Source organism: Mesoplodon bidens, assembly GCF_964165515.1.
Source record: "Mesoplodon bidens genome assembly, chromosome: 2".
Classification (NCBI taxonomy): Eukaryota; Metazoa; Chordata; class Mammalia; order Artiodactyla; family Ziphiidae; genus Mesoplodon; species Mesoplodon bidens.
In genome coordinates, this window is record NC_138177.1 from 57,064,652 (window position 1) to 57,084,282 (window position 19,631).

General features: G+C 38.9%; 1 protein-coding gene across 9 annotated transcripts in view; it reads left to right on the plus strand.

The window, feature by feature from the left end:
- The window catches only part of LOC308612903 (uncharacterized protein), a 125,753-nt gene that overhangs the window by 70,522 nt on the left and 35,600 nt on the right, over window positions 1-19,631 (plus strand). For 2 of the 9 annotated variants that reach the window (XR_014015167.1, XR_014015168.1), the window contains one exon: window positions 13,101-13,182. The exons of 6 other annotated variants lie outside the window; for them this stretch is intronic. Coding sequence is in view for 1 of the 3 variants with exons in the window: in XM_081225710.1 (XP_081081836.1) it covers window positions 17,250-17,317 (68 nt within the window). In the remaining 2 variants the exon portion in view is untranslated. Of the gene's footprint in view, window positions 1-13,100; window positions 13,183-17,249; window positions 17,338-19,631 lie in introns of those variants that run through there. One more of the 9 variants, XM_081225710.1, reaches the window with a different exon arrangement.

Genomic DNA, 19,631 nt, shown 5'->3' on the forward strand with positions numbered 1-19,631 from the left:
ATATTTGAAAACAAAAGAGAGGTGGAAAATGTCTGCATACAAAATACAAGAAAATCTGTAATCTCTGAACTTGCTGGATACAAGACTGACGTACAAAAACCAATAAGAATTTGAAGTATTAGCAACAACCGGTAAGAAAATGTACTACTATTAGTAAATACTATTTCATTAATACTTTTGCTATTAAGTAAAAATCCCATTCACAATAAAACAATACATATCAGGTATTTGAGAATAAATATAATAATGTGAGTCAAATATTCATGGAGAAAATGATGCTTTCTTAAAGGATGTAAAAAACTAAATGGAACACTTTATAATATTCTTGGAAAAATGAATCAATATCTTATAATTGACCATGCCACTAACTTGTGTATGCATTGCTATTACAATGAAAATTACAATAGATATTGTCATAAGCCATGACAAGCTAAATCTAAAGTTTATATGGGAGAGAAGTGTATTAGGCAGAGTTCTCCAGAGAAACAGAAGCAGAGCCAATAGGAGATGTGTATGTGCAAAAAATCTGCAGGGCAGGGCAACAGGCTGGAGACCTAGGGAAGAGCTGATATTGCAGTGTGAGTCCAAAGGCAGTCTGCTGGCAGAATTCCCTCTTTTTGAGGGGACGTCAGTCTTTTTTCTATTAAGGCTTTCAACTGATTGGGTTAAATGTTAATCTCATCTAAAAGAAATTCTTCACACAAATATCATGAATAATGTTTGACCAAATGTCTGGTTACCGTGTCTTAGCCAAGGTGACCATTATGTGTAAGTAGGGAGTTGAAAGTAGCCAAAATTTTTTGAAGAAGATATGAAAACATTAAGAAACATGAAGAAAGGGCAACCTATACTACCTGATATAAACATTTAAAGTCATATTAATTAAAACAGTGTGGTACTGGCACAGCAAAGGTATAGACAAACAGAATTGAACAGAATATAGGGCCCAGGAACATAGATAGATTAAAAAAAGACTACTGTGGTAACATTACAGATTTGTGGAGAAAGGATGAACCTTTTAATAAATGGTGTTGAGATCATTGGAAATTCATATGGACAAAGGGTTAGACCCCTATCTTAAAGAAAAGAGAAAATAAATTCCAGTTCAAATCAAAAATTAAATATGAAAGAAAAAGCATTAATACTTTGAAAGCAAAATATGGAGATAGCTTTATGAAATCAGGTTAGGGAAAGGTTTCTTAAACACAATATTTAAACAATCACAAAGTATGAAGAAAAGCTGAACATTATATGACATTCATATTGAAACATTTCCACAGCAGTATAGACAAATGGACAAATAAAAACACAAAAGAATAAATCTGGGTGGCCACGAAACTTATAAAAGAAAGGTCAGCCTCTCTATCATTAAGGAAATTCTTATTTATCTACATTAGAAGCTATGTGCATTGGAATCTTAATGTAGTGCTGTTTATAATAAGGTGGATGTTACCTAAATTCCCTTCTTAAAGGTAATTGATAAATAAATTATGGTTTGTTCTCAAAAGTAATATTATACAATAGGTAAATTGAATGAAATGTTTTTGTGTGTATTAACATGGGTGGATCATAATAACATAATGTGGATTTAAAAAATTGCAGTTATGGGGCTTCCCTGGTGGCGCAGTGGTTGAGTCCACCTGCCGATGCGGGGGACGCGGGTTCGTGCCCCAGTCCGGGAGGATCCCACATGCCGTGGAGCGGCTGGGCCCGTGAGCCATGGCCGCTGGGCCTGCGCATCTGGAGCCCATGCTCCGCAACGGGAGAGGCCACAACAGTGAGAGGCCCGCGTACCGCAAAAAAAAAAAAAATTGCAGTTACAAAAGGAGTATGTAGGTTTACAAATATATGAACTGAAGGGATGGGTGTGTGTGTGTTTGTGTATGTATGTGAGAGAGAGAGCGAGAGACAGTGTGTGCATGAGTTTTTGTGTGTGTTAAATAAGTATATATATGTAGTCAGATATGGCAACATGAACATAGAAGATTCACATACCTTTTGGATAGAGATCTCTCTAATGATTGGGGATGATCTGAAGCGAAATGCAGGAATCAGATCTTTGGAAATACCGTCAGGCTCCACGTGAAGTTTTGAAAAATTTACCACTTTAAATAAACATTTTCTTCTCTGAGTCTGTTAAGATTTATTGCAAGTTAGATCTAATGAGCTGTATAGTAGAATGAACTTTTCAAAGTATGCTTGGTAAGGGATAGGTTTCAGATCATTGATTGTTCCCCTAAAGACTAAGGCTGTTTGGTGAGGAGGCTCCAAAACAAGGATTTTGTCGATATATAAATCTGTTTTCTTGAAGAGCTAATTATTTGTAGTTATGGCAGTATAATTTATTGAAGCTTTAATTTGTGTTTGTTTTCCCCAACAACTCTATTACCACCACTTCAAGATGGTAGTCAACATTTGCTGTTAATTACTTCAGGGGAGATTTGTGTTAGGGTGAAAAGCTGGTGTTTCCTGGAATTGACAGATTTTCCTTTGTTCTTTGAAAAGCACAAATACTTTGAAAGAATAATGTTAGGTGAGAGAGAGAGAGGAAAAAGAGGAGAGCCATTGAGACTCCAAAGGAAGAGGGATAGATGTCCCTGAGGCTGGAGAGAGGGACATATCTTCATGTAGCAGAAAACTTAAACATTCACTATGGCAATGTGAAAATAGGGCATGTCTCCAGAGATACAGAAAGATTTCAGAAACAGTGGTTATGCACTTCATGCAAGTAATAGGGTTCAGCCACCAACTTCCCTGTTATTCCAGTTTATCAGTGAAGCAGTAGAGTCAGCAGATTTACAGCCACCATTAAAGTTCAACAAGATATATATTTTGTTTAAGGCCCAAATACAGAGCTTCTACCACACTTTCTAGGGTTATTTTAAGCCTCTAGAATGTTCATGTGATCTAACAAAAGAAATGGATTCCTGAATGATGACAAACTGGTAGAGTTTCTTCTTTGCCTGATGGATGAGGGCTTACATTATTATTAAATTTGAAATAAAAGAAGTAAATAAATGAGCCTCTTCTTGACCAAACACTTGAAATTCACTTTAATGAGAATACCAATATGGTGTAGTAGAATAACAAAATCTCATGGGAGAAGGGAGCCTAGTGATCACTCCATCCAGCTTACCATTTTATAAATAAGGAAGCTGAAATTGATCAAATCTGGACAACTTGCCCGAACTTAATATTCTGGTAATTAATCAAGCTGCAATTCAAACTCAGATCTTTGGATTCCAGGTCTAGTTTATTTTTCCCATTATATTAGGCTTTGTTTAAATAGATATAATTTTAAAAGTACATGATACCTTTACTCATTGTGGGACAGTATTCCAACATGAAGGTTTTATTTCTATTTGCCTTTCCTTGAACCTAGGACAGTTGAGGACTACACACACACACACACACACCCCACTCAGTAAGTCTTCATTGCTTGGATTATGAATCCATTGGTATTTTAGCATTTCCTTCAGAGATATGATGCATCCTAAGAAGCTATATTTTCAAATAGCATATTTCAGATAAATTATCTAAATGTGTGGGGGTTAGTTCCTGAAAATCTATTTCTCAGTTAATTGCTAGTTAATGTATTTCTATTTTTACCACCTTAGTCTGCTATTCTTTACCTGGACTCTTAAAAAGAGCCTTCTAAAGTTTCTTCTTGAATCCTTGTTTGTCTATAGGAAACTCCCCATAGATAATCTTTTTATTATTATTTTTTCTGTGGTACGCGGGCCTCTCACTGCTGTGGCCTCTCCTGTTGCAGAGCACAGGCTCCAGATGCACAGGCTCAGCGGCCATGGCTCGCGGGCCCAGCCACTCCACAGCATGTGGGATCTTCCTGGACCGGGACACGAACCCGTGTCCCCTGCATCGGCAGGCGGACTCTCAACCACTGCGCCACCAGGGAAGCCCCCCCATAGATAATCTTAAAAAAATAAATTAGATCATTTTTCTCCCATGTTTAAGCCTCCAAACCCAACTCTGCATTGCACTATCCTATTGTAATTGAATAAAATCAATATTTCTCACCATTGACTAGAAAGCTTACATGATATGGCATCTTCCAAATACTTCATTGTTTGGTCTATGACAAAAATACCATAGACTGTCTTTTTCTGTCTTATATCACTTATATATGGAATCTAAAAAAGCCAAAGTCATAAAAGCAAAGAGTAGAATGGTGGTTACCAGGGGCTGGGGATGAGGAAATTGGAAAAATGTTGGTCAAATGATATAAACTTGCAACTGGTATTGATAGATAAATAAGCCCTGGAGATTTAATGCACAGCATAGTGATTACAGTCAACAATACTGTACTATAAACTTCAAAGTTGCTAAGAGACTAGATCATAATTATTCTCACCACAAAAAAAGAAATGATAATTGCGTGACATGATAGAGGTGTTAGCTAATGCTACTGGTGGTAATCATACTGCAATATATAAATATATCAAACCAACAAGTGTACACCTTCCACATACATAATGTTATATTTCAGTTATATCTCAATAAAAAATAATATAGGCTGGGTGTCTTAAACAACAAACATTTATTTCTTATAATTCTGAAGGCTGGGAAGTCCAAGATCAAGGTGCTGGCTAATTCAGTTTCTTTTTCTTTTTTTTTTTTTTAACATGGATCATCATAGCATCTTTATTCTAATAGAATTGTAACAACCTCGAGCACCCATCAACAGGCAAATGAATAAACATGCTGTGGTATACTCATACAGTGAAACACTACTGAGCAAAACAAAGTAATAAACTATTGATAACCACAAAAATATGAATTACTCTCATAGTAATTACATTGAGTGAAAGAAGCCAGACAAAAGAGTCCTCACTGTGTGAATCTATTTATATAAATTTCTAGAAAAATGCGAACACATCTATAATGATAGCATATCAGCGGTCACCTGGGGATGTGGAGGAGTGGAATGTGGGGGGAAAAAGGGTTTAATTCATTTACATTTAAGGTAGTTATCGATATGTATGTTCCTATTACCATTTTCTTAATTGCTTTGCGTTTGTTATTGCAGGTCTTTTCCTTCTCTTGTGTTTCCTGCCTAGAGAAGTTCCTTCAGCATTTGTTGTAAAGCTGGTTTGGTGGTGCTGAATTCTCTTGGCTTTTGCTTGTCTGTAAAGGTTTTAATTTCTCCATCAAATCTGAATGAGATCCTTGCTGGGTAGAGTAATCTTGGTTGTAGGTTTTTCTCCTTCGTCACTTTAAATATGTCCTGCCACTCCCTTCTTGCTTGCAGAGTTTCTGCTGAAAGATCAGCTGTTAACCTTATGGGGATTCCCTTGTATGTTATTTGTTATTTTTCCCTTGTTGCCTTTAATATTTTTTCTTTGTATTTAATTTTTGATAGTTTGATTAATATGTGTCATTGCGTGTTTCTCCTTGGATTTATCCTGTATGGGAATCTCTGTGCTTCCCGGTCTTGATTAACTATTTCCTTTCCCATATTAGGGAAGTTTACAACTATAATCTCTTTAAATATTTTCTGAGTCCCTTTCTTTTTTTCTTCTTCTTCTGGGACCCCTATAATTCGAATGTTCATGCATTTAATATTGTCCCAGAGATCTCTGAGACTGTCCTCAATTCTTTTCAGTCTTTTTTCTTTATTCTGCTCTGCAGTAGTTATTTCCATTAGTTTATCTTCCAGGTCACTTATCCATTCTTCTGCCTCAGTTATTCTGCTATTGATCCCTTCTAGAGAATTTTGAATTTCATTTATTGTGTTGTTCATGATTGTTTGCTCTTTAGTTCTTCTAAGTCCTTGTTAAACGTTTCTTGTATTTTCTCCATTCTATTTCAAAGATTTTGGATCATCTTTACTATCATTATTCTGAATTCGTTTTCAGGTTGACTGCCTATTTCCTCTTCATTTGTTAGGTCTGGTGGGTTTTTACCTTGCTCCTTCATCTGCTGTGTGTTTCTTTGTCTTCTCATTTTGCTTAACTTACTGTGTTTGGGGTTTCCTTTTCGCAGGCTGCAGGTTCATAGTTCCCGTTGTTTTTGGTGTCTGCCCCCAGTGGCTAAGGTTGGTTCAGTGGATTGTGTAGGCTTCCTGGTGGAGGGGACTAGTGCCTGTGTTGTGGTGGATGAGGCTGGATCTTGTCTTTCTGGTGGGCAGGTCCACGTCTGGTGGTGTGTTTTGGGGTGTCTGTGGTCTTATTATGATTTTAGGCAGCCTCTCTGCTAATGGGTGGGGCTGTGTTCCTGTCTTGCTACTTGTTTGGCATAGGGTGTCCAGCACTTTAGCCTGCTGGTCGTTGAGTGAAGCTGGGTGTTGGTGTTGAGTTGGAGATCTCTGGGAGATTCTTGCCATTTGATATTACGTGGAGGTGGGAGGTCTCTGGTGGACCAATATCCTGAAGTTGGCTCTCCCACCTCAGAGGCACAGCCCTGATGCTTGGCTGGAGCACCAAGAGCCTGTGATCCACACGGCTCAGAATAAAAGGGAGAAAAGAAAGAATGAAAGAAAGAGAGAGAGAGAGACAGGGAGGAAGGAAGAAAGAGAAAATAAATAAAAAGTTATTAAAATAAAAAACAAACAATAATTATTAAAAAATAATTTTAAAGTAATTTAAAAAAAGAAAGAAAGAGCAACCAAACCAAAAAACAAATTCACCAATGATAACAAGCGCTGAAAAGTATACTAAAAAAAAAAAGAACGGACAGACAGACCCTAGGACAAATGGTAAAAGCAAAGCTATACAGACAAGATCACACACAGAAGCATATGCATACACACTCACAAAAAGAGAAAAAGGGAAAAAAAATATATATCGTTGCTCCCAAAGTCCGTCTCCTCAATTTGGGATGATTGGTTGTCCTTTCAGGTAGTCCACAGATGCAGGTTACATCAAGTTGATTGTGGAGCTTTAATCTGCTGCTTCTGAGGCTGCTGGGAGAGATTTCCCTTTCTCTTCTTTGTTTAAACAGCTGCTGGGGTTCAGCTTTGGATTTGGCCCGCCTCTGTGTGTAGGTCGCCTGAGGGCGTCTGTTCTTTGCTCAGACAGGACGGGGTTAAAGGAGCAGCTGATTCAGGGGCTCTGGCTCACTCAGGCCAGAGGGAGGGAGGGGCACGGAGTGCGGGGCGAGCCTGCGGCAGCAGAGGCCGTCGTGACGTTGCACCAGCCTGAGGCGCGCCATGTGTTCTCCCGGGGAAGTTGTCCCTGGATCACGGGACCCTGGCAGTGGCCGGCTGCACAGGCTCCTGGGAGGGGAGGTGTGGATAGTGAGCTGTGCTTTCACACAGGCTTCTTGGAGGCTGCAGCAGCGGCCTTAGCGTCTCATGCCCGTCTCTGGGGTCCGCGCTGATAGCCGCAGCTGGTGCCCTCTGGAGCTCCATTAAGCAGCGCTCTTAATCCCCTCTCCTCCTGCACCAGGAAACAAAGAGGCAAGAAAAAGTCTCTTGTCCCTTCGGCAGGTCCAGACTTTTCCCCGGACTCCCTCCCGGCTAGCCGTGGTGCGCTAACCCCTTCAGGCTGTGTGCACGCCGCCAACCCCAGTCCTCTCCCTGGGATCCGACCTCCAACGCCCGAACCTCAGCTCCCAGCCCCCGCCCGCCCCGGCGGGTGAGCAGACAAGCCTCACGGGCTGGTGAGTGCCGGTCGGCACCGATCCTCTGTGCGGGAATCTCTCCACTTTGCCCTCCGCACCCCTGTTGCTGTGCTCTCCTCCGTGGCTCTGAAGCTTCCCTCCTCCACCACCCGCAGTCTCCGCCCACGAAGGGGCTTCCTAGTCTGTGGAAACCTTTCCTCCTTCACGGCTCCCTCCCACTGGTGCAGGTCCCATCCCTATTCTTTTGTCTCTGTTTTTTCTTTTTTCTTTTGCCCTACCCAGGTACATGGGGAGTTTCTTGCCTTTTGGGAGGTCTGAGGTCTTCTGCCAGCATTCAGTAGGTGTTCTACAGGAGTTGTTCCACATGTAGATGTATTTCTGATGTATTTGTGGGGAGGAAGGTGATCTCCACATCTTACTCTTCCGCCATCTTGAAGCTCCTCAGCCCAATTCAGTTTCTGATCAGAGTCACATTCTTTTTTTTTTAATAGTTTTTTTTTTTAGATTTTATTCCAACCACTTTAATAATAACATTAATTAAAAACAATCTATACAAGCCAGTTACAACACAGATATCAGGTTCGTTTTAAAAGCAAAATTCAATCACATGTTTTCTACAAAAATGCACACTAAATATAAAGGTATAGGTTCAAAGCAAAAGGATGAAAATATTTACACAGTGAAAACACTAATCAAAATGAGGTGAAAGAAATATTAATAAATGTTTTATAGAAAGGGGGAAACTATACAAAAGATTAAATATTTTTACAATAGTATTATCTTATAGTTTGGTTGATTACATGTGTAGGTAATTCATTAATTACCTGAAAAGTGATGAAGTAGAAAAAACCAAAAAACTACTTGAGCAGTAATAAAGAGAGACATATATAAAATGCAGTCTAAGAATTTTGAAGTGCCTAATTCTGTTTACAATATGTTTTTTTAACATCTTTACTGGAGTATAATTGCATACAGTGGTGTGTTAGTTTCTGCTTTATAGAAAAGTGAATCAGCTATACATGTACATATATCCCCATATCTCCTCCCTGTTGTGTCTCCCTCCCACCCTCCCTATCCCACCCCTCTAGGTGGTCACAAAGCACTGAGCTGATCTCCCTGTGCTATGCGGCTGCTTCCCACTAGCTATCTGTTTTACATTTGGTAGTATATATAAGTCCATGACACTCTCTCACTTTGTCCCAGCTTACAGTTCCCCCTCCCCGTGTCCTCAAGTCCATTCTCTATGTCTGCGTCTCTATTCCTGTCCTGCCCCTAGGTTCTTCATAACTATGTTTTTTGTTGTTGTATTTTAGATTCCATATATGTGTGTGTTAGCATATGGTATTTGTTTTTCTCTTTCTGAGTTACTTCACTCTGTAGGACAAACTCTAGGTCCATCCACCTCACTAGAAATAACTCAATTTCGTTTCTTTTTATGGCTGAGTAATATTCCATTATATATATGTGCCATATCTTTATCCATTCATCTGTCAGTGGACACTTAGGTTGCTTCCATGTCCTGGCTATTGTAAACAGAGCTGCAATGAACATTATGGTACATGATTCTTTTTGAATTATGGTTTTCTCAGGGTATATGCCCAGGAGTGGGATTTCTGGATCATATGGTAGTTCTATTTTTAGTTTTTTAAGGATCCTTTATACTGTTCTCCATAGTGACTGTATCAATTTACATACCCACCAACAGTGCAAGAGGGTTCCCTTTTCTCCACACCCTCTGCAGCATTTATTGTTTGTAGATTTTTTGATGATAGCCATTCTGACTGGTGTGAGGTGATACCTCATTGTAGTTTTGATTTGCATTTCTCTAATGATTAGTGATATTGAGCATCCTTTCATGTGTTTGTTGGCAGTCTGTATATCTTCTTTGGAGAAATGTCTATTTAGGTCTTCTGCCCATTTTTGGATTGGGTTTTTTGTTTGAGTTTGAGCTGCATGAGCTGCTTGTATATTTTGGAGATTAATCCTTTGTCAGTTGCTTCATTTTCAAATATTTTCTCCCATTCTGAGGGTTGTCTTTTCGTCTTGTTTGTCATTTCCTTTGCTGTGCAAAAGCTTTGAAGTTTCATTAGGTCCCATTTGTTTATTTGTGTTTTTATTTCCATTTCTGTAGGAGTTGGGTCAAAAAAGATCTTGCAGTGATTTATGTCATAGAGTGTTCTGCCTATGTTTTCCTCTAAGAGTTTGATAGTGTCTCGCCTTACATTTAGATCTTTAATCCATTTTGACTTTATTTTTGTGTATGGAGTTAGGTAGGGAGTGTTCTAATTTCATTGTTTTACATGTAGCTGTCTAGTTTTCCCAGCACCACTTATTATTTTTTTACATGCTTGGCTTTTGTTTGTTTGTTTGTTTGTTTGTTTGTTTATGGCTGCCCTGGGTCTTCGCTTCTGTGCGAGGGTTTTCTCTAGTTGTGGCAAGCGGGGGCCACTCCTCATCATGGTGCGTGGGCCTCTCACTATCGCAGCCTCTCTTGTTGCGGAGCACAGGCTCCAGACGCACAGGCTCAGTAGTTGTGGCTCACAGGCCCAGCTGCTCTGTGGCATGTGGGATCCTCCCAGACCAGGGCTCGAACCCGTGTCCCCTGCATTAGCAGGCAGACTCTCAACCACTGCGCCACCAGGGAAGCCCAGCACCACTTATTGAAAATGCTTTTCTCCATTGTATATTCTTGCATCCTTTATCAAAAATAAGGTGACTATATGTGCGTGGGCTTATCTCTGGGCTTTCGATCCTGTTCCATTGATCTATATTTCTGTTTTTGTGCCAGGACCATAGTGTCTTGATTACTGTAGCTTTGTAGTATAGTCTGAAGTAAGGGAGCCTGATTCCTCCAGCTCCATTTTTCTTTCTCAAGATTGCTTTGGCTATTCAGAGTCTTTTGTGTTTCCATACAAATTGTGAAATTTTTTGTTCTAGTTCTGTGAAAAATGCCATTGGTAGTTTGATAGGGATTTCATTGAATCTGTAGATTGCTTTGGGCAGTATATTCACTTACACAATGTTGATTCTTCCAATCCAGGAACATGATCTATCTCTCCATCTCTTTGTATCATCTTTAATTTCTTTCATCAGCGTCCTGTAGTTTTCTGCATACAGGTCTTTTGTCTCCTCAGGTAGGTTTATTCCTAGGTATTTTATTCTTTTTGTTGCAGTGGTAAATGGGAGTGTTTCCTTAATTTCTCTTTCAGATTTTTCATCTTTAGTGTATAGGAATGCAAGAGATTTCTGTGCTTCAATTTCTCATCCTGCTACTTTACCAAACTCATTGTTTAGCTCTAGTAGTTTTCTGGTAGAGTCTTTAGGATTCTCTATGTATAGTATTATGTCATCTGCAAACAGTGACAGCTTTACTTCTTCTTTTCCAATTTGGATTCCTTTTATTTCTTTTTCTTCTCTGATTGCTGTGGCTAAAACTTCCAAACCTGTTTGGAATAATAGTTCTGAGAGTGCAGAGCCCACATTCTTGTTCATAGACAGCCATCTTATCGCTCATATGGTGGAAGGGGAGAGAGAGCTCTTTGAGGTCTCTTTTATAAGTGTACTATTCCCGTTCATGAAAGCTCCATGGTCATGACCTAATCACCCTCCAAAGGCCCCACCTCCTAATACCATCACGTTGGATATCAACATATGAATTTTGGGGGGATACACTCATTCAGTCTAATTCTATTCTCAGTTTGTACTACTTTCGTGTTATTTGCTCCATTCTAGCCCCATTAATTTTCTGTCAATTCTTGGAACTTGAATATTCCAACCAACCTCATTCTCAACTCCGTACCTTTACAGTTGCTATTTCCCCTGTCTGGTTTGTTCTTCATATAGATCTTCATATGGCTGGATCCTACTTATTAAGTGTTCAAAAACACTTGCCTTAGAGTGATCTTTCCTGATCATACTATCTGTAATACCACATCCCCTGGTCCATGCTGCTCTATAATGTGTATTCTGTTTTGTTAGATTTATGACTCATCACTGTCTGTAACTTTTGTTTAATTTATCCAAACTAGACAATAATAGTAAATTCTATAAGAACAGGGATCATGTCTATATTTACTCATTGCTCTGTCCTTACTACCCAACAGGTCCATGATGCATGGCTGTATATTCGTGTACTATACAACTCTAAGGCCACCATTGACATAGATGATGATATTAAGAAGGACATTTGTAATAACTTTAAATGGAGTATAATCTATAAAAATACTGAATCACTATATTGTACAGCTGAAACTAATATTGTAAATCAACTATACTTCAATAAAAATCAACTATACTTCACTGAAATGGAGAAAAAAAAAGGGTGACAGTTGAACTTGGCAATGACTCGAACAAATGCTCACTTATTTCTTGAGTGCTTAGTACAATGTTGGACACTTTGTAATTAACTAGAAACATTTTTGGAATGAATTCCAAATTAATTTTAATTAATTAATTAATTCTAGTGGTCTGCGTGAGAGCAGATCTTGAGGATTCAAGGTAGGGGAGACTGCTTCTGCCAGTTACTTCTTTTTTTCTCCTGTTCTACAGTGTGAATACTCTATGATGAGTTTACATGGCAGGAGTCTTTAAGCAAGATAAGAATTCTCAGAATTTTATTATTATGATAAGCGCCAGCTCTGCCACAAAGAAAAACTGGCAGAATTAATTTTTTTCCAGTTGGACTCATCCTTTTCAAAGCAGACACTGCCCCTTTAATGAATTCCTTTTTCCCAGCAAGACTTCCCTTGAGGTTTATTTTAACAAGCTTTCACCCATAAGAATATGGACTCAATAGCCAGGAAGCTCAGAATCCTTAGCATCAAATAGCTATGTACAAGCATCAGGCACTGGCACTGTACATAACCACAATGATTTCACAACAGGAAATATATTTGTTTTTCCATGGGGCTTTCTAAATTGGTGATTTGCAGCTCTGTTGGAAATGTTAACTCTTCTCGCAATGGCTTAACAACTACATCACTAGCATATAATAGAAAGGTTTTTATAGGTCATGGTAGATTACCTTTCTGTCAAACAGCCTCAACTATGGATGAAGAATCAAAACAACTGTCCTTTATTCTCTTATAGGGGGCACTGATCTGACTCTGGCCATATACCATCTGGTTCTAGAAACCCATTTTTTTCGCCCTCTGGTTCATTTAATCCATCTTTCCCATTTATATTTCTCCTTGGTTCTACTTTACAGTCCTTGGTTCTTTCTCTTTCTTTTCTTATTTTCTTTTATGAGAATTTGGTTAAACGACAGCAATTGATACCCTGAAGATACTGAGTTTCAACACAAACATAAAAACACATTACTCATGGATAAAATCTTGCTGACCTTTTTTTCCCCCATTTCTGAAGAGGGAAAGTTTGATAGGAAAAACATTTGCCCTTTTAAAGTCCCACTCTTATTGATCTGGGTTGCAAAATATAGGAAGCAAATGTTAATTTCTGTGGAAACAGTGATGTATTTATATATTTTCTCTATTAAAATGTTATCTTACTGTGCCCCACAGAGAAGAAGATACATTCTTTGTAGAAATGTCATCTCCATGATGTCTGCAACTTGCCTTGGAGCCTTCCAAAGGAGGTGGACAGGTAGACAATGTTTTTAATATGTGATTTAAAGATGAACCGTTGTTAAAAATCTCCCCCCAGAGTCATTTCAAGGGTAAGAAGAGGTAAAACAAACTTTCAAATAGATTTTACCAAGTAGAAGTCAGGGTAGGATCTGTTCTGTCTGAAGATGCTCATTACATATTTTAGAAAATCCAGAAGTCACTCACCCATTTTTTAAAAAAAGATACAGTAACAATATCCTATTGCTTCATATTTAGTTTGTGAAGTGCAGTCTGAAAACCAGTTATGTGCATTTGATGAAAAGCTGTACTTCCAACTATTTATTATGGAAAATTTTAAATATATAGCAAAGTTGAAATAATTTTATAGTGAATACTCATATGCCTATCACATACATGCTATGATTAATGTTTTTCTTTATTATGTATTTACCTATCTATCCATCTCTCTATCTTTCCATCAATCCATCTAATGTTTTTGATACATTTCAAAGTCAATTACAGATGTCAGTACACTTTCCCCCAAATACTACTTCACTATTTTTTTTTTTTTTTTTTTTTTGCGGTACGCGGGCCTCTCACTGTTGTGGCCTCTCCCGTTGCGGAGCACAGGCTCCAGACGCGCAGGCTCAGCGGCCATGGCTCACGGGCCCAGCCGCTCTGCGGCATGTGGGATCTTCCCGGACCGGGGCACGAACCTGTGTCCCCTGCATTGGCAGGCGGACTCTCAACCACTGCGCCACCAGGGAAGCCCACTACTTCACTATTGAGTTGTAAGATCATCTTACATATCCTGGATGCCAGTCTATGTAATGTATATATCTATATCTATATCTCATGAATATTTTCTCCAATCTGTGGCTTTCCCTTTCATTTTCTAATGGTGTCTTTAAAAGTGCAGAAATTTAAAATTTTGATGTAGTTATAATTTTTTCTTTTATAATTATCAAAATGCTATTTTTAAAATTCTGTGGTAACATGGTTTTTTTGTTTTTTTGGGTTTTTTTTTTGCGGTATGTGGGCCTCTCATTGTTGTGGCCTCTCCCGTTGCGAAGCACAGGCTCCGGACGTGCAGGCTCAGCAGCCATGGCTCACGGGCCCAGCCGCTCCGCGGCATGTGGGATCTTCCCAGACCGGGGCACGAACCCGTGTCCCCTGCATCGGCAGGCGGGCTCTCAACCACTGCACCACCAGGGAAGCCCCATGGTTTTAATTATAAATTGAAAAGCAGATAGTATGGGTATGTGATTTTGTATCTCATGCAGAATTTGGCAGTCTGGTAGCTTGGGAATCTTTTCTATTTGTACTATTATTGCATGTATGAATTTATTTACGATAAGTATACTTATGTGATACACAGAGAATATTTAAATTGTCAGGATTTGCTATTTCCCCATAACCTTTCTCCTCTCAATACTCTGAAGACTTGAAATGTTTACTTTCTTAATTGGTACAAGACCTTTGTTGAGGTGGGGGGTGGATGGGAGAGAGATATAAAGAATGTAAAGAATACAAATAATAGCCCAGGCTATTCTCTATGAGGAAGAATGAAAGAGGGCAGAGGGGTAAGAAGGATAGGGAACAATAAAGGAAGGGTGAGGACAGGAGAGAAGAGGTAAAAGGAAAGAGCAGTCACTATCAGGAATGGGATTTAGGAAAGGGAGTGTGTAACAAATCTTTCGGAATCCTAGCTGTGTGCTGCCTCCATCTTTAAAACAAAGCAACATGATCTTCAGTGCTTTCTGGAGGTTGGTTTCTGTTTGTGTGCATTATCATACTTAGGCTGTGATATATTTGACATCCTAAATTTTCATGGAGTTTATTTCCCACTCTTTGACATCTATGTATCTTACTGACACAACTTGAGTACTTCCTACTTTTTCTCATGTCCAATCACCATAAACTCATCAATACAATGGACTATCATAATGCTTTTGTGATATCCAGATGACTAATCTCCCTATGGGCTATAATATTATAGACATCAGGAGACTTGGCATAGCACTCAAGTAAGACAAAGTTTGAGTGTACTTCTGTCTCTGTCAGATAGAAGTGAACTGCTCCATTATCTTTGCTGTTTGATGTGGAGACAACTATTTGCCAGATCAATAGCTGTATATCAGGAGTTAGAGATGTTTTGATTTGTTCCAGGAGAAAAAGGCCCATAAAATCCAGCAGCTTTGATTAGAATTAGTACCTCATTATCTTATGATAATCAACAATCATTGTCCATGACTTATTTGCCTTTTTTACAGGCCAAACATTATTTAAATGGGGCAGGTGATGGAGATTACCATCTGCATGGTTATTTTAGTCTCTGCAAATTCCCCAGATATGTGCTATTGCTATTTTTTGGTATTGTTTTCATGTAGGGACAGTTCCAGGAGCTTCCACTTGGCCCTTCCTATGTATTTTTTTCCAGTTGTGGCAAAATATGCATGACATAAAAGTTACCATCTTAACCATGTTTAGGTGTACCATTTAGTGGCATTAAGTACATTCACGTTGTTGTGCAACCATCATTACCATTCATCTCCAGGACTTTTTTCATCTTCCCAAACTGAAACTCTGTACCCATTAAACAACACCTCTCCATTCATCACTGCACCCAGACCCTGGCAATCACCATTCTATTATCTGTCTATATAAATTTGACTACTCTAGTACCTCATATGACTGGAATCACAGTATTTGTGTTTTCGGTTCTGGCTTATTTCATTTAGCATAATGTCTTCAAAGTTCATCCGTATCGTAGTGTGTGTCAGAATTTTTTACCTTTTAAGGGTCATTAATATTCCATTGTATGTATATACTACATTTTGTTTTTCTATTCCTCTGTTGATGGACATTTAGGTTGTTTCCATCTTTTGGCTATTGTGAGTAATGCTGCTAAGAACATGAAATTACAAACATCTGTTCAAGTCCCTGCTTTTAATTCCTTTGGATATATACTCTGAAGTAGAATAGCTAGATTGTATGGTAATTCTGTTTAATTTTTTGAGGAACTGCAATGGAGAAGGGTTCAGATTTCTACACATCCATGCCAATACTTGTTATTTATTATTGTTTTTAATAATAGCTATCCTAATGGATGTCAGGCAGTAGCAGTTCTTAATAGCACTTACCTTGGTTGAGAGTTCTGTCTTTTTCCAAGTATGTGTACTCCAAAAATACATTCAGATATGGGGAAATATAGTGTAAGTCACTGCACAGGATTTCTAGTGAGGTGAACTTGTGTCAAAATTCCAATTATCACATGGCTTCCATAAGCCCTGTTATGACCTGAAGACCACAGTGATGTTTTGGAACCTCAGGTGTGTAAATTTATCTTAATAATCTCTGAAAAATTCTGAGTTTTCCACTTTTCTTTCTAAACATTCCCCCTGGAAAATTGTAAACCCCTTTGAGGTAGACCTGGAGAAAAAAAAAATCACACTCTATACTTTTGACAGTGTTGCAGCAAAGTTTCTGAAGCTATTGTAGCCACCTGATCTCTGGTTTAGCTCTGGGCGAGGCTGTAATTTTCATTCCTGGAAAATCAATGCAGGTTTCTACTCATTGTGCTTGAATTTTATTTTCATTTATACAGTTCACGCCTGCTCATCAGTGTAATTCCCAGTGTAAATGTGATTTAATCTGTTACTGCTGGAAATCACTTTGGGTCAAAATACTGCCACTCTGCCCTGCTGACCTTTATGATAATTGCACTCACCTTGTTTCTCATATTAAATGCTACCACTTAACCTCTGCTACTCTGTAACCCCATATTCCTGTTAAAAGCACGGGGGCCATTTCATTGGTGCTATCCCGCATTGTCATCTTTAGCCCACAGAAGACAGATGCCACAGAGGTTTTCAAGGATGCTTGTATTTGTCTCATCAAAGAATGTCTTAATGTCTTGAAGAAGAATGTTATCGGTGACCTCTGTGGGGGCATAACTGTGGGATAGTTGAGTGGGTTTTACATAATTAATCCACTCCAACATTCTCATTTTAAGTACATGGATTCCTTTGTCTACATTCCGTCAGATAAATTATGGCATCTTGCCCTCTTTGAATGTTGATGACTATTGAATCTATGTTTCAGTCAGCCAAACAAGCCAAAGATTAGAGTCAATTCCATCAGCTAGAGCTAATACTTTGAATCTCAGGTAAGTTCTTCATAATAAATTCAACCCCTTCCAACTTTATATTCCATCTTCCTCAGTCTAACACTTATAAAACATATGCCAGGGCTTCCCTGGTGGCGCAGTGGTTGAGAGTCCACCTGCCGATGCAGGGGACACGGGTTCGTGCCCTGGTTCGGGAGGATCCCACATGCCGCGGAGCGGCTGGGCCCGTGAGCCATGGCCGCTGAGCCTGCACGTCCAGAGCCTGTGCTCTGCAACAGGAGAAGCCACAACAGTGAGAGGCCCGCATACCGCAAAAAAAAAAAAAAAAAAGCAAACAAAAAAAACATACGCCACACACACATTCTACAGGTTTCTGCTGATACACATTAGCAGGATATAGCATTTCTTTTTATGTATATGCTAACTCCTACCAGGGTGGACATTATACTTGCCTCCTGGGCCCTGCTGGAATCTGACTGTAGTTATAGGTTAGGATGCAGTAAGTGCTGATGTGGGTGGGTCTTGAGAAAAGTAGAAATTTCCTTGAAAACTAACCTATTTAAATGAGGTCTTTAGAGATGTGTTAAGCAAGGGAAGGTTAGTTTCCTCAAATGGGGAGGAAGAAGGGTGGCTTCCATTGGTGAGGAAACCACAGGAAGATTTGGGTTAAAAATTTTCATATTAATCTGAGTCTGCTTACCTGCACTTATCCTAAATACTCAATATATCCTTATCTTAATACCCAACTCTTCCTGATCAATGTCCTGATATTAATCTGTGAGACTTAGCACAGATGTACATTGAACTTGCATTTTAATTCTGCAACCCACACTTTTAGATTTGAAACTTGATCCTCAGCCATGTCTGCTGTATGGCTATAAGACATGAGAACATTTTAAGGCCCTCAGTGTGGCTCTCTGTGTCTTCCCATGCCTCGATCTGAGAGTTTAAACACCTATCACCTTTTAACATTAAGTTTAAACATTTTCATTTTGTAAGCTCTCTGGTGCTATAAGAAGCAGCTAATGGTCCCCGTAGTGCTTGTAGTTATTACTGCCATAATAGACAAAATCAGCTGCCACTTGACATGTAAAAGTATTGTCTTCAATTGGCAATATGTTCAAAGCAAATATTGCTGGTAATTTATTGCTGGTAATTTCTTTATTGCTTCCACTACTCGAAAGAAGCACTTGTCTTTGCATAGGCAATGGAGTCACTAGTACATTCAGGCTCAAAACCTTATTCCAGAGTCCCATCTTGAGCATCTTTTTCCTGGGATTACTCATGCAGGACAGGAAATCTGCTTCAGGAAGTTTAGAAAGTAGTTTTTAATAAAAGGAGCTTGTTTCAAAAGTTATAAAAGCTGGAGTCAAATGAAATAGGAAGGCAACCTAGAGTTTGGAAAGACTGAATCCCCTAAGCAGAACTGTAATGAATGTAGAGACTGCTGATGGTGCTGGGAACATGGAGGGAGAAGCCCTTGAGCAGGAGGAATTGGACGCATGAGGGAGACAAAGCCTCAGTTGTATGTACAACTCAAAGAAAGAGGTCATTCTGGGTTCTCCCCTATCCCCTTCTTCCAAACTCTCACCAGTCCTTCCTTTACTCAAAATTAATTGGAAGCTAGTTGTCAGTGAATCCTGGGAAACCGAGATTTCAGGAGTCAGTCCTCTAAAATAAAAATCAGAGCTGGAAAAAGAGAAATAGTCTTTAAAAAATATTAACACAAATATGCCATCCCTTTTCAATAACTTCTCACATTCCAGTTCACTTGTTCAAATACCCCACCACTATGATAGTACTTTGAAGCAGGTCTGTTTACTCCCTTGCTTTCTCCTGATACTGCCTTTGTATCTCTCCTTACTCTCTTACATTCCAATGTCCATTATCTAATAGTGTGTTTGTCCCTACCCCGTTCCAGTGTCTTTTAATTATGCTGGACCAACCCAAACCATTGCTTTCTCTTTTCTTGATCTCCAGCTTTCAAAGTCTTCCCAAGTAAAGTGTATAATAGTTTAGATTGTTTCCTTTATAAATTCATGATCACTAACCTAAAAGATCCTTTAATATTGCCCTTTAATTCTGCTACATTAATCTGGACCCATCATTTCCCACTCTCTACAGTGCGTTCTCTCTCTCTGCACTATTCTTTTTTTTTAAACATCTTTATTGGAGTGTAATTGCTTTACAATGTTGTGTTAGTTTCTGCTGTATAACAAAGTGATTCAGCTATTGCACTGTTCTTAAATGGCCGTGTCCCCACCATTTGCTATAATAGCAGGAGATAATCTCTTTTAATTCACAGAAAAGAAAAGAAAAGACATTAGGAGAACTTTCCTCTTAATTAATATAATAGA